Source organism: Mesoplodon densirostris, chromosome 2 (assembly GCF_025265405.1).
Source record: "Mesoplodon densirostris isolate mMesDen1 chromosome 2, mMesDen1 primary haplotype, whole genome shotgun sequence".
NCBI lineage: Eukaryota > Metazoa > Chordata > Mammalia > Artiodactyla > Ziphiidae > Mesoplodon > Mesoplodon densirostris.
In genome coordinates this window covers 5,280,585-5,297,037 of record NC_082662.1, presented here as the reverse complement: position 1 = coordinate 5,297,037, position 16,453 = coordinate 5,280,585, and the positions used below count along the sequence as shown (strand labels likewise).

Below are 16,453 nucleotides of genomic sequence, written 5' to 3'. Positions count from 1 at the left end.
AAAGGTACAGACGGAGTGCCACGGCAATGAAAGACAGGGGATAATTGCTTCTGACTGTAGAGGATCAGGGAAGATGCCCTAGAAGGTTCAGAAGTTACAAGGCTAACACAGTCTCGATGTAGATGTGGGGAAAAGAGGTTCTGAGCAAGGAACACATTATACAGTGTAGACCAGTGGGCGCATGGCAAGTCTGAAGAAGAACGGAGTGAAATAAGACATCAACAGACCAAAGGTACATGATCATTTACGGAAAGCAAAACATCTGTATTCTGTTTAAAAGCACAACGTGGCAACATGCAGGCTCACTTGACCTTTTGTGAGCTTCTGCCACTCGGCTGTTTCATCAGCCCACTTACTTACCCCTTATCTATTCATTGCTGTTTCCCAAACCCAATTTGGGCACCATGCATGTTTGTGGCTGGCTATTTCAAATATTTCCCATCAGCTGCAAGCAAGATACCTATTTATCTTATGGCTGCAAACAGAGCTGAAATGATCTGACATCGCCACGAGGCAGACAGTTATTTCATGCCCTGTTAATTCCTAATGCGGTAACTGCAATATCATTCCTACTTTTAAAAGAGGTGCTTTTTTTTTCCTTCTTAATACGTGGCCTAAGTGTCCAAATAAAGAATATCACTTCTAATGAGGCCATGTCCAAAAACATAACCTTGCCTGCCACTTCCACATTCAAGACGGGGCTTTGAGCTTTTGGGCACTTAGTTGAGAAGTCAAAGCAGCTTTTCATTCTTTCAGGCAGCACAAACAGGTCAGGAAAACCAAACTCTCTCTTCACTGCTGAAAATTCTGGTCAGAGGCAATGGCTGGCATTTCTGCTGGGCAGATGGTCCAGGCCAGGGGGTACCTGTCTACCTCGGAACAGGCTCAGTGGGGAAGGATGCCTTTGTCCATGCTACCCACAGTCAAGTCAACAGCTTCTGTGCAATGTCCACGCATTGGTTCCAAAGGCAGGACGTCACGGCAAGGCATGCCTTGTGATCAGAGCAGAGAGCCTCGTCCCCAGGCGGGGGAGTATGTGGTCTGCAAAGGGCTGAGAGAGATGCTAACACGTCACAGTTCTGGGCCCCTGTTGCTGTAAACCATGTTAGCTATTTTTCAGCAGCCTCTGCCTCTGCCCATTGCTCGTTTCCATCCCTACCCCCTCACTGTCCAGCCCTTACCAGCACCTGGTTCCCTGCGTTGATGTCGTTTCTTAAGACCAAGTCTGCCTTAGGCACCCCTGCTATGTGTTTGGTCCAGAGCCTTGTAATTCTTCCATCCCAGCCCTCATGACCCCACGTTAACGTTTTGATTTTTTTTGTCCCCACGAGAAGGGGAGGGCTCTTGTTGACATCACTGCCTCCTCGGTACCTCTCCCAGTGCTGGTGGGTAGAAAGCATTCAACAGCTGGCTGATGAACGAAGGGTATGTGCTGGACTTGACCCAAAACCCCGCCAGAATGCCCAGGGCGAGTGCTCACACTGTAGAGCCAGGCGGATCTTGGCTCACGTCCCAGCTCTGCATTGATTTGTGGCGGGGTGTGGGGCAAGAGAAGCCCTCACGAGGTACCATCTCTACATCTATGAAACGGGTGTAGTAATAGGCACCTCGTGTGGATGTTTTGAGAAGGGTCAAGTGAGATGGTGTACAGGACACTTGTAAGCCTGTGGCCAGGGGTGGTTCCTGTTATGGGAACCCAGCAGTGAAAGTGCTATAGGAAGTCGACAGCCTGGATTCTGAGACACCCGGCGCTTTCAGGAGAGAGGGGTAAGGACAGGGCAGAAGACAGCCCCGCAAGCTTCTGGGGCCAGAGAAAAGCACCATGAACTTGAAAGGTATTCTTCCAGCTTGGCCCGAAGAACAACATCTCCATGGGCTGACTTCACCCAGCTCAGCCCACCCATGCCGTGGTGATCCTGGAGACATGGGGGCACCAGGTGTGCCTCTCTGCATTCAGGAAATGCTCCCCCCCATCAGAGGTCCTCTCCCCGCACACCTCAGGCCCCAGGTAAGCAGGCATCAATCTACCTGGAGAGCAGGACCCGCTTCAGGCCTGCTGAGATTTCATCTCATGAAACGTTGACATCACAACCACCTCCTTTCTCCTCCCTGCCAACCTCTGTCATCCCAGGAAACCTTATTGAGCTGGCTTCTCCTTGGCTTATAGACAAGACAACTAATCACGGACCTAAGAGCTCATCAGCTTCAAAAGCGGCTGCCCCCATCCTGGGCCTGGATGAGAAAATCAATGCGCCTTTGAGCTGCCGTGTGTACCAAGGGCCTGAGCCTCTGAGAACAAAAGAAGCCAGACCTCTGAGCAGTTCTACAAACAGGGCTGGAAGCTCTCCTGGCCTGAGGGAAGGCTTACAGCAAGTGATATGTTAAATGGTAGATACAAATATCTATCATGCCCTCGAACTGAGGAAACCAGCTGGAGTGGTAGAAAATCACAACTCCAAGACCCTGGGCAGGACTGTCTGCCTCACCCAGCGGTAGGGGTAGCTGGCTGGCGCCGTACCTGGCATGATATATGTACTAAGTCCATGGGAAACACCTGACTGAATCCACTGAAGAAGGAAGCAGAGTCCAAACTGGGAAGTCCCCCTCCTCCTGTGAGACGCAAAACCCATGTATATCTGCATTGCAATTTCCCGGGTGGGGAGGACCACCTGCCTACCGTCCCCTGCATGACAACTGGGCTTCCCAGCCACTGGTCCAGATCAGAGCAAATGCAAGAGGAACGTCGGTGAGATGTGGGGCTGCTCTTGCCAGATAAATCCTCCTTTGGGGCTGTTTAAAAATCATGCCCATGGTAGACAATCCACAGCAAAGGACATCCATGAACGCGAGAATGAGCTCAGCCCCACGAATAACTAAGAAAAACCCAAGTTCACATTGAACAGGGTGTCATCTTTCACCCATCAGCGTGCGAGGGGGTGCAGAAGCAATGGTCAGTCTCAGTGCTGGTGGGCAGGTAGTTAGCACAGCCACTTGGGAGCCATTTGACAGCATCCAGTTAAACTGAAAATACTCAGACCCTACACCCAGCAATACCAGGTCTGGGTTGCACACGTGCACAAGCAGACATGGATGAGAACGTTGACTGAAGTATCGTAACATTGGAAAACTGGAAAGAATCCAGAAGTCCACCGACCAAGGAGCGATTCAAATGCTTATACACTTGAATACTATAGAGCAGTTCCAAGGGAAGAGGGGATCTCAGAATCCAAAGGCTAAGTGAGAAAGTTAAGCTGGGAAACACTACGTTACACACACAATCCTCCCCAACTATAAGAGCTTAACTTATGGCCCGTCTCACCCAGGAAGCTTCTCTGATCATCCCAGCCCACTCTGAACTCCCAGGACACTTCTCTTAAACGCTCAGCCTTCTGTACTCCTCAGTACTGTTCATGACTTGTAGGTATGGACATGGCTACCTCCTCGATTTGAATGCGAGTCCCTGGGGCAGAGAACACGGCTCCTATTTTCGCAGTAGACACCACAGGGCCCTGCACAGAGTAGGGGCCACAGTCAACGTCTGCTGATCGACTCAATGGGACAGCTCCCCAAGCCCAATGGGAGCGGCCACCACACTTCACACCCACCTGGGTCCTCACTCTCCAAGAACCTGAAAACACACCCCTTGTGTTGCTGCTAAGGTTCCTCCAAGCCCGCCTCCCGTTCCTACTGCCCTGCTGTTGCTCACGCCCAGAAAGTCATGGAAACCCTGCACTGTCTTGTCCATCCCCTTCCTCGGTGGTCTGAGGGTCCAGACCGCCCACACACACATGTCTACGTGTTAGACCGCAAGTGAGGAAGCCACGAGTAACTCTGGACATAAATATGGCCTAAGAATAACCATAAATCATTCTGATTCCATCCAGGGACGATTCTAATTTATCACAGGAGGGAAGAAAAGGAACCCTATGGCTCCCCCCCCCACACCGGGCTTTGGCTGCTGCTGAGGTAGAATCCCACCCTGCTGTTACTTACAACCAGAAGTTCCTGATTTACAAAGTATGGAGATGAAATATACCAGAGGCCCACAAGCATGGGGCTGATGGCCGAGGTTTGGGTGTGAATTCCCACAGCACGAGTGGCCCCTCACTTGCCCCTCCCCAACTTCTCACTTTCTTATCTATTCCTCCGTCTAGGAGGATTCAAGCAAAGCCCCACCTCCCTCATTTTAGGTAACAATGGCTAATCTGTTTGCACAATCACCAGTCACAGTCCTGGAGTTGGGTCTGGAACAGCACGTTCTGGTAATCTGCATTTGAATGTTTCCTGCAGTTGCTTCTATCATGCCCTGCAAACACTGAGCCCTGGAGAACCCAGGGAACTGGGATTTCTCCTATCCCGCCTTTTTCTTTGTTCATCATCATAAAGCATTGTTACTAGGTGTTTAAAAAAAAAACGCAAAAGCATAAACACAAGTTATCTCTCTCTGTGGAGCAATATAATAAAAGCCATTGGATGCTATTTTTAACAGCCGTAAAAGCACATGATTAATATAGAAGGAGTCATAATGATAAAGTGCATCACAAAGAACGTCAGCGTGGAGGGTGAGCCGGTGAACTCGAGTGGGTCCTGGAGATTAATCCTGACACACTGGAGGACCCAACACACCAGCGGACTCTGGGAGCCCCCTCTCTGACCACTGTGAATTCCCAGGTGGCTCACAGCCAGCTTCCCAGCTCCTGGCCCAAGACAGCAGCTGCCATACTCCCGGGGAAGATCCTTTACAAGGATCAGCCAGGAAAGCAGAGAAGTGGGTGCCCACTAACTCACTGGCCAAGAATGCACCACGATTCACACCCTCTCTCTCCGGCTGTGACACATGGCTCAGGCCCTCAAAAAATGGAAAAGAGGAACTGGGGGGACGTCTCCATGGGTCCTCCAGAGTGAGACCCGTGGGGTCAGCACGACACCAAGGAAACCAGACTGTACCCTGTCCTCCCGCAAACTGAAGCTTGCACAACATCCCAAGATGCTTTCTACCGTGCCCACCTCTGTCCCAGCCCTGAGTACCTGTGAGCTCCCTGAGGTTGCAACACCCAGTGGGAAACAGAAGGGTCTGTCACTAGAGAGAGGGAAGCCAGGCTCTGGTTGGGGATCACCACTCCCACGGGATCCGCTCAACAGAGGCGTCCCGGGCCACCTCAAGAGGGAGATGCCTTACACAGCTCCCTCTTTCCTCCCAAACTCTCAAGGCACTGGAGGCTCCTTGTGATTCTGCAAGAATCTTGCTGCTCCCAATCTGTACACCAATGACTCTCAAGAAACAGGAGCATCTTAGTTACATCTGGTTTCAGGGAAAACTTACATGGCGACTATAGGGTAAAAAGTTAGGAAAAAAAGAAAAACAACAAACAGGGTCTTGACCAACAAAATACTGTTGACAAGAAGTGCCTGGCATCAAATGACTCAAAAGCAGTTCCATCCTATGGCAGCCCAGAAATGACATTTGTAGAACAAGAGAGCCGTGTCTGCGCTTTACCTCTACTCCCTGGACCTTCAGTTTCATGTGGTCCTCTCTGGTCGTTTTCCCATCTTTCCTCTTTTTCCAGCAATACCCATCTTTCCTGTATTTCACTTTCTTCCTGTTGTAGAGGATCATTGAGCCATTCTGCGGTCTGGAAACAACAAATGGTTAAGTTACCAAGAGAACCGAGCAGAAGAAAAATTTATGAAGAAAGATATCGTAGACCAGTAAAAGTCTCTACAGAAGAGCAATATTCCACATTTGCTGGACCATAATTTTTCACCTTTTATTGCAGCTCCCTGGATTAACCATGTTTTATGGCCATGCAAAATTTGCTTGTGGATTTGGTACCTAATGAATTAAATGTGTCAATGGTAGGCTTAAAAAACATCCCCTTAGTAATATCCACTATCTAATCAGGATATATGGTGTGGGAGCCCGAGCTCTGCCCTGAAAAGTAGGAAAAATAGAAAGAAAGCAAAAAGAGCCGGGAGTGTTATGGCAGCCGGCAATATCTTATCTCTTGTAGAAAGATTTTCAGCACATCTTTTAATTCATCATCTAACATTAGTAAATAAATAAGTTTAACGCAGACACTAGATGACTAGTTTTTATGGAAAAACTAGTCGGTGAGGCCAGACGCTCTTGATTCATCGCCTGCATTTAGATTCCTGCTGGATGTGGAAGAGCCCTACAGCCTTTCTTCCCAAGCAAGCTAAGTACCTGATTCTTTCCCATTTGGGCTTCAGTTGTGAAAGGGCTCAGCACTGCCAGGCCAATTTGTCCATTCGGTCCACGACCACCATATCTTAGAAAACTAGTTACCCACTTGCTAAACGCTCTGTGCCGTTTAAAAAGAACAAAGAGAACCTTGAATTTCCCTAGAAGACCCCAAGCGTCAACCGCAAAGAGGAGAGGATGTTTACGCTCATCCTATAGCTGTAGCAGTGACAAATTTTGGTTTGGAGACACCAAGGAGACAAAGAACTAAACTCCCCTGGCAGCTGAGGGCAAGTGCTATGGGAAACCTTCCAGAATAACGCCCCAGCAGCTGGGGGCAGGTCCATCCTTTCAGGAAGATGCCCCCGAAAGCTACAAGACATGGCGCACCAGCCCTAGCCAGCTGTGTCACTCTCCACCTGAAGGCTCAACACAGAAAAAGGAAAGGGGAGTGATCTGTGCACCCAGGGGACCACACAGGCCTTCCAGCTCCTTCCTAGCCGGGGTGAGAGAGCTCCTGACACAAACAAGGCAAAGGAAGTGGTTTCTTCTTTTTCTTTTTTTAATCAATATATTTTTTATTGAAGTATAGTTGATTTACAAGGTTGTGTTAATTTCTGCTGCACAGCAAAGTGATTCAATTATACATATATATATATATATTCTTTTTTTAAAATATTCTTTTCCATTATGGTTTATCATAGGATATTGAATATAGTTCTCTGTGCTGTACAGTAGGACCTTGTTGTTTATTCATTCTATATATAACAGCTTACATCTGCTGACCCCAAACTCCCACTCCATCCCTCCCCCAACCCCCCACCCCCTTGGCAACCACCAGTCTGTTCTCTATGTCCGTGATTCTGTTTCTGTTTCATAGATAGGTTCCTTCTGATGCAAGTCGGCTCCTGTTTCTCTGCTGTGGCAGAGGAGAGAAAGCAAGTAGCCGGTCTTCCCTGGGGCTGGGGCAAGAGCCTCCATCCCTTTCTTTTCTCCTCCTTTGAACTATGGGCCACTTCACAGTTGGGTACAGAACGTTAGCTATTGATGTCTTACTATTCCACTGTCTGTAGGGGGAAAAAAAATCACTCCAGGTTGACAGCAGCTAATTGTAGTTCTCACCCAGACGGGCTGTGTCGTTCAGCGGCCAGGTGATGACTCAACAGGAATTCCATTGGAAATTATCGACTTTCAGCAGCGACTCCTAACACTTCACTGTTTGCCAGTCACCGTGCAGTTGGTTTGTGTCAGTGTTGGTTTCCTCCCCAAGTCTGCACCCACTAAAACAATGGGGAAGCAGCTCCACGCGCTGTCACAACCTGTCACCTGACGGTATCTGTCTCGCACTTACGAGTCTGCACTGAAAACCTTACAGTTCTCTTTCATTTCTGAATGGCAGGTGGGCTGGAATACGGTCCCCACGGTGCCGGCCCCTTTTCATTTCAGCCCCGCTCTAGGTACAGGCACTCAATCTCCAGAGTGCTGTGAGTCCTCCCGCTTCCTAAAAGACTCATTAGAAGGTCCCCAAAGTCCAACGGCTGTGCTTAAGCCACTGTCCAAGGAATAAGTAAAGGAAGACATCTGATCAAATAGACGGGCTCTGCTTGTCTCGCCCCCTCCAAACAGGAAAGAAGACACCCACGAGAGCGTTGCAGGGACTCCCTCGGTCCCAGAATACTCATCTGCTAAAGAAGACAGGACATTAATCCAATCCAGCTTCTCATGAGCTAAGACAGGAAGTGTGATTTGCTCCATCCTCTTGCCCTGTCTAAACATGGTCAGTGAACCTCAGCAGTGTCTTCAGGCCAACTGTCCACAGATCACAAACGGTATGACCCAGAGAGAGGGGACGCCCCCAGACACCATCATATCCACAGTCAGAATAACAACGGCACCCACCCGAGGAAACCCATCTTCCTCTGGTGACCTGCCCTTTGCGTTCTGGGAGCGTGAGGGGCCCTGTCATCCAACACTTTCAGTAGGACATAATCCCACAGGGGACAAGAGTGTCCAACTTAAATGGCCTTAATAAATGGAATCATCATTTTAACGTGCAATAATGAGCAACCTAATAGTGTTTAATCCGCCACTCGGATTTTATTAGAACTTTCTCTGCTCTGCGTGATGGGGGAAGGTCCCTCCCCGCACAGTTCACGGGTCCTGAGAATGGCAAAGGGAAAGCCAGACAGGCTGCATGCAGAGGGGCCCACGTGCCCCATGATGCAAAGGAAGTGAGGCTGCGCCGCCTCCCAGAGCACACAGTCAAGAGCAAGTGGGAGCTGGCGGGAGGGATCCGAGGAAGGCAGGGGGCCAGAGCGCTGCCCTGGGGAGAAGGAGAGGTGGGCCGGATCGTGCGAGAGGGGGCCCGTCAGGGGAGAGCTTTGGTAAGTTTCAGGACAGCACGAAAGGGAGCACCCATCTGAGAAGAGCAAACAAGCAGGAATGGAGCTGAGGACAGAAGGTGACGGCAACCGCAAGGATGAGGCACCAAAGTCCTGCCACACGACAGTGTCACCAGCTCCCAGTTACTGCCAGTGCTGGGGGAGCGCGCCACGTGTGGCCTACGTCTGCTTCTATGTCTACGTCTACATGTCTACATCTATGCCTACGTCTACATCTATATCTACAACTACGTCTGTATCCAGTCTATATCTACGTCTGTATCTCCATCTATGTCTATATCAATGTCTACACCTGTGTCTGCATCTACATTTATGTCAACATCTCTATATCTATATCTACATCTATGTCTACATCTACTTCTGTATCCATGTCTATATCTACACCTGTATCTCCAATATGTCTATATTTATGTCTACACCTGTGTCTATGTCTACATCTACATCTATGTCAACATCTCTATCTATGTCTACATCTATATCTGTCTACACCTGTGTCTCTATCTACATCTATATCTATGTCCGTACCTACACCAATATCTATGTCTACACCTATGTCTGTATCTGTATCTATATCTCTATCTACATCTATGTCTCTATATCTCATCTATATCTCCATCTATGTCTACATCTATGTCTCTACATCTGGATCTACACCCACATCTATGTCTACACCTATGTCTGTATCTGTATCTATATCTACATCTACATCTATATCTGTATCTACATCTATGTCTGTGTCTATAACCTACATTTTTTCATCCTCACAGCAACCCTACGAGGTAGGTATTATTACCATCCCCAACATAAAGATGAGGAAATCAAGCCTTTCTAGCCAGAAAGTGACTGAGCAGGATTCACCTGGAGTCACTATGACTCTCCAGAGCTACCTCCAAAGCACAGACTGTGGGGCCAGTCCCGGTTTGAATCCCAGTTCTGCTCTACTGGCTGGGTGAACCCTGATGCCCTGAAAGCACCCCTCATCCAATGGACGGGGATTTGGTGGGTGGCTCCCCAGCTTCCTCACTTCCTGTCCGGGTTGGGATAACACAGAAGCCATCCAGACCTCCCCGCCCCATGGTTAGGATAACTCTAGGTACTCTGTACCGTCTCCCAGAGCACAAGCTCCAGTCACCCACTGTGGTGACTTGCTGGGAAAAAAATACCCTTTCTTTCTATGCCTCCCCTTCCTCTCTCACGTTCATACTCCCCCTCTGTTGTTTCCTGGGACAACCTCTCAAATAAACTGCCTGTACTGAAATCCTCATCTCAGGACCTCCTTCTGAGAGAAGCCAAACTAAGGCTGACAGCGTAAGAGGGTCTCGGGAAAACAATCCAAGTCCTCCATTGCAGCAGGGAGAGGAATGTCAAGGGAAAAAAGGTGAACAACCAGGAGGTTCTTTCTAACCAGGGAGGTTTCTAGGCAAGAAACCTTTTAATCTAAGAAACTAATAGTTAGCAAAGCCAGTAACACTCAGTGCAATATGGTAAAAAGATCATGGGACCAATGGAAAATCTGCTGCAAATTACAAAAGTAAACAAACAGGTATAAAATTAAGATACATAATCAATAAAATATACATGCTTAAATAATAGCTTATGTGTGTGTGTCATATACACACACCCACATGTGCACACACACACAAATAAAACAGACAGAAGGAATGACAGAAGACTCCATTTACTAGAGAAAATAAAATGAAGTACCTAGGCATAAATATAATAAGAAATTCCCAAAACCTAAGGAGAAAAACTAAAATTATCTAAAAGACACAAAAGTAGGTTTCAATAAATGAAGAAGGTTAGAAAAAGTTAGGATCATAAAAATGTCAATCTTCCCAAAGTTAATTTATCAATGTAACATAGTGGCAACAGGAATCCCAGCAGAGTATGTTTTCTGTGTCTAGAAAAATTTATTATAAAGTTTATTGGGAGGGGAAAAAAACACCAAGGATGGGCAGAAAAATTCCAATAAAGAGCACCTAGGTTTAGAGGCTAGCCCTACCAGCTATTAACACATTCTGTAAAGCCTCTCTCTCTCTCTCTCTATATATATATATATATATATATAGAGAGAGAGAGAGAGAGAGAGAGAGATAGATAGATAGATTTTTTTTTTTCTTTGCAGTACGCGGGCCTCTCACTGTTGTGGCCTCTTCCATTGCAGAGCACAGGCTCTGGACACGCAGGCTCAGCGGCCATGGCTCACGGGTCCAGCCGCTCCGCGGCATGTGGGATCTTCCCGGACTGGGGCACAAACCCGTGTCCCCCACATCGGCAGGTGGACTCTCAACCACTGAGCCACCAGGGAAGTCCAAGCCTCAATATTTTAAAAAGTATGGAATTGTCATACAAATAAATAGACAGCCAATAGAACAGAATAGAAAATCCAGAACTATCCCCACTTACATACACAAATTTAGTATACAGTGAAGGAGGTATCTCAAGTCAGTGGGAGGAGACTGACTTTTTAATAAGTGATGTTGGCATGTGGAAAAAAAGATAAAATTTAATCAATCCTTCACATCTTACAAGCAGCATAAATTCCAAGCGGACCAGAGATTTAAATGCAATAAATAAAATCATACATTACTCTAGAAGAAAATGCAGGTGAATTTCTCTAACCTGAAAGTAGAGAAAACTTTCCTAAACATTCAAAAATCTAGCAACAATGTGTGAAGGATGGGTACATCTGATCACATAAAAATAAAACCGCCAGATTATTTTCCAAAGTGGTTGCATGATTTTACATTCCCTCTAGAAATATATGAGGATTCCAAAGTCTCCCCACCCTCCCCAATAGTTGGTATTGTCTGTCTTTTGGATTATAGCCATCCTAGTAGGTGTGTGGTAGGGTTTTATTGTTTGTTTGTTTTGTTTTTATTTGTTGTTTTTTTTTTTTTTTTGCGATACGCAAGTGGACCTTCAACCACTGCGCCACCAGGGAAGCCCTGTGGTAGGATTTTAATTTGCATTTCCCTAATGACTAATGATGTTGAGCATCTTTTCATGTCCTTATTAGCAATTCATGTAATTTCTTTGGTAAAATGTCTATTTGAATCTTTTGCCCATTTTTAATTTAGTTGTTTGTCTTCTTCTTTTTGAGTTGTAAGAGTTATTTACATAAAATCTGGTTACAAGTCCTTCATCAGATATGTGATTTGCAAGTATTTTCTCCCAATCTATGACTCTTTTTTTTTTTTAATTGCCTCTTTTAAGGAGCGAAGGGTTTCAATTTTGGTAGAGTCCAATTTATCAATTTTTTTCTTTTATGAATCATGCTTTTAGTGTCATATCTAAGAACTTTTTGCCTAACCCAAGGTTGCAAAAATCTTCCCTTGTATTTTCTTCTAAGAGTTTCATAATTTTAGCTCTTACATTTACGTCTATGATGCATTCAAGTTCATTTTTGTGTATGGTGTGAGGTAAGGGCCTAAGTTGATTTTGGGCACATGGATATCCAATCGTCCCAGTGCCATTTGTTTTTGTTTTAGTTTTTTTTAAAAAAAGGGTATCCTCTTCCCCACTGAATTACTTTTGTACCTTTGTTGAACATAAATTGACCATAAACATAAGGCTTTATTTCTGGACTTCATATTCTATACTATTTTCTATCTTTATGTCAATACTATACTGTCTCTTTTTTTTTTAATACTGTCTTGATTGTTGCAGCTTTATAGTAAGCTTTGAAGTCGGCGTTATAAATCCTCCAACTTTGTTCTTATTTTCAAAATTGTTTTAGCTATTCTAGGTCCTTTGTATTTCTGTATACATTTTAAGATTGGTTTTTTTCATGGACAAAATGGAAAAAAAATCTTAAAATGTATACAGAAATACAAGGACCTAGAATAGCTAAAACGATTTTGAAAAATAAGAACAAAGTTGGAGGACTTATAGAAAAAATATTTGCAAATTATATGAGCAATAAAGGGGTTAATATCCAACATTATAAACAGCTCACACAACTCAACATCAACAAACAAAGAACCCAATTTAAAAATGGACAGAAGAACTGAATAGACATTTTTCCAAAGAATAAATGCAGATGGCCAACAGGCACATGAAAAGATGCTCAACGTCACTAATCATCAGGGAAATGCAAATCAAAACCACAAAGAGATATCACCTCACACCTGTCAGAATGGTCATCGTCATAAAGAACACAAATAACAAATGGTGGAGAAGATGTGGAGAAAAGGAAACCCTTGTACACTGTTGGTGGGAATGTAAATTGATGCATTCACTGTGGAAACCAGTATGGAGATTTATCAAAAAACTAAAAATAGAACTACCATATGACCCAGCAATTCCACTCCTGGGTTTATATCTGAAAAATCAAAAACAGTAATTCAAAAAGATGCATGCACCCCTATGTTCACAGTAGCATTATTTACAATAGCCAAGATATGGAAGCAACCTAAGTGTCCATCACAGATGAACAGATAAAGAAGATGTTGATATCTATATACAATGGAAAACCAGCCACAAAAAAGAGTGAAATTTTTCCATTTGCAGCAACATGCATGGACTTGGAGGGCATTATACTAAGTGAAATAAGTCAGACAGAGAAAGACAAATACTGTATGATATTACTTATATGTGGAATCTAAAAAATACAACAAACTATTGAATATAACAAAAAAGAAGCAGACTCACAGATATAGAGAACAACTTAGTGGTTACCAGTGGGAAGAGGGAAAGGGTGAGGGGCAATATAGGAGTAAGGGGTTAGAGGTACAACTATTAGGTATAAAACAAGCTACAAGGATATAGTGTACAACATGGGGGAATACAGCAAATATTTTACAATAATTAAAAATGGAGTATAGCCTTTAAAAATTGTGAATCACTATATTGTACACCTGTAATTTATATAATATCATACAACAACTATGCTTCAAGTAAAAAAAAAGATTCATTTGACAATTTCTGCAATGACAATAACAACAAGACAAAAGCCCACTGGGATTTTGATAGGGGTTGCATTGAATCTTGAAATCAGTTTGGAAATAACTGCCATCTTAACAATAGTGAATCTTCCAATTGCTTCCAATCACAAAACATAGAATATCTCTCCACTTATGTAAATTTTTAATTTCTCTCAATAAGACTTTGTAGTACAGGTTTTACACTTTGTACATTAAATTTATCTAAGTACTTTATTCTTTGTGATGCTATTGTGAATGGAATTGCTTTCCTAATTTCATTTTTGGATTGTTCATTTCCACTGAAATAGAAATACAATTGATCTCTGTATATTGATCTTGTATCCTATGACCTTGCTAAACTTATTTATTAGTTCTGATAATTTTTTTGCAGATTCTTTCAGATCTTCTACGTATACAATCATGTCACTTGTGAATAAATGTTGTTTCACTTCTTCCTTTCTATTCTAGATGCCTTTCATTTCCTTTTCTTGCCTTATTGCACTGGTTAGAACCTCCAGCACAAGGCTGAATAGAAGTGGTAAGAGGACACACCCTTGTCTTGTTCTTCATCTTAGAGGGAAAACATTGTTTCACCATTAAGTATAACGTGAACTGTAACAAAGACTTAAAAATTTTGTGAAAAGGACCCAGGAACCAACTTGAACAGGCTCCCACTAACCAAAGATGGGATGCTTTGAACATCAATAAGAATAGTAACAATGGATTAAAACACATTAAATATGTTTAAACCCATAAGTTCATAAATGATCTTAAAGAACACAAAAAATTAATTGATTATTGTTGGAGGATGGTAGCTACGCAATACATTATTTTGAAAACTAAAAAAAGAAAGAGAAGGAAAGAAAGGAAGGAAGGAAGGGAGGGAGGGAGGGAGGGAGAAAGGAAGGAAGGGAGAAAGAATCAGGCATTTATGCTACCTTCCCTGTACAAACTGTTCCTTTAAGTAGCAAACAGCAGAAGAGAGGACTTTCCCTATAAAAGTATTCCAGACCATAAATGAAGTGAGAGAATTAAAATATCACCATTTTGCAACCTCTAATGAATTAATGGATTACCAACAGTGACTGACATCACAAAAGAGAGACAACCAGATAGTATGTGTCCCTGACGGAAGAACATTTTGCTGTAAGCAAAAACAAAACAAAACAAAACAAAAAAGGAACTTGAAATTATTCAGGCCTCTTGATCTAACTACAACTTTATAAGATCTACAGAGGGCAGATGAACACAGCAAAAAGAACATGGGGATATAGACAGCAAAATTCAGGCTGTAGGAAACTCTATAGGACAAACAACCTGGATTCTTCAACAAATTCAATGACAAAGAGAGGAGAGTGGGAAAAGCAGGAATATACAGATTAAAAGAGACAATGAGATACATCAACCAGTGGCAATGTGTAAACCTTACTTGAATACTGAGCCAAACAAACTGAAAAAAAAAAAAGGCATTTGTGAAACAATTGGAATTTCGAACAGTGATTGGATACTTAATGATGTTTAGAATTATTATGAATTTTTAGAGTGATAATTATAGTGCAGAAGTATTTTTGAAAGGTGATCATATGTAGAGGGAGAGATATAGATATATGTGTATATATGTATTAGAGATACATACTGAAACATTCACTGATGAAACTATACAGTCTAAGGTATGCTTCAAAATAATGTGTGTGGTGGGGTCTGTGTGTGGATGAGACAAGACTGGCTATCTACTGTCTATCAGAGTTGAAAGTGGATGATAAGTATACCGAGTTCATCAAACTAGTTATTATACTAGTCACTATACTAGTCTTTCTACATTTGTAGATATTTGAAATTTTCCACAATAAGAAGTTTTTAAAAAGAAGATGCTGATGGGATTTGGAGTGAGCCCTAGGGAAACCTTAAATCTTGGCTCCGCTCCTTATGAGCTGTGTGACCTTGAACAAATTACCTGATCTCTCTGTTGCAGTAGACATAATGTATGCAAGGTGCCCAGCATGCTGCTGGCCATAGAATACATGTTCTTCATGACTAATGATGATAATAAACCCGGCCCCCTTTTGCAGGGTTCCCTGCAGGAACCAATGATGGGACTTAGGAACTAATGAAATGGCACATTGTGGGGTGCTTCTGGAAAACGCACCATGGGAGAGCCCCCCAAAAAACACTTGGGGTGCACACATAGGCATCCACCACTTTAGGGTGAAATATAGTTTTCAAACTGGGTCGATAGACGATGATTCATAACTGAAAGTCAGAGGAGCGATGTGTCCTTGACAGGTTTTGTGCGTGGATATCAAATAGGAATTTATGGCACAACCAGGGGGTGCATCCAAGGCGAGGTTAATCCTATAAAAGAAACGGTCTGGATACCCTTTCCAGTGCCTGACTCTAAATTTAGAAATCAGGGGACCCCACACAGCTCAGGGTCACAGTCCTTCCTCTGAGAACCTCCACCTTCCCTGTCACTAACTGACCATTTCCAGGACCTCGACAACCACCTTAAAATCCCATGCAGACAATTGAAACCCTACCCACTCCAGCAATCCCTGGACTTCCTCGGGTGCCAGTCTGTTGTGGGTCCATCCCTCCGGCCTAGAGGCAGTGGATTTTGTGCAGTAAGTTCTATTCTGGTTGACCAGCTACTGCTCCACTGAATTCACACAATCTGTTCCTTGCAGCTGTCCTTGGAGAACAGATGATGTCCTCGTTTCTAGTAGGACCCTGAACAAAGTCTGGGTGGCTTCTAAACAGTGAACATCTCCAAAGAACTTCTCTTTCCCAGCTGGAACCCAAGCCCCGGGCAGACTCCTCCTTCCTTTTCCTTGCCTTTGGCCGCATCCCTCCCACCACAAGGCACACGGCAGGGCCCGGCTACAGGGAAATGCTGTCCCTGCATTTCTAACGGCCTCCAAGACCTG

The 16,453-nt window shown here is 44.2% G+C and overlaps 1 protein-coding gene across 1 annotated transcript in view; it reads right to left on the bottom strand.

Annotated features, from left to right (window-relative positions):
• Positions 1-16,453, bottom strand: part of CAMTA1 (calmodulin binding transcription activator 1) — an 899,418-nt gene that overhangs the window by 453,937 nt on the left and 429,028 nt on the right. Inside the window, exon 6 of the mRNA XM_060088900.1 lies at positions 5,498-5,633. Coding sequence (XP_059944883.1) covers positions 5,498-5,633 — 136 coding nt within the window. The remainder of the gene's footprint in view (positions 1-5,497; positions 5,634-16,453) is intronic.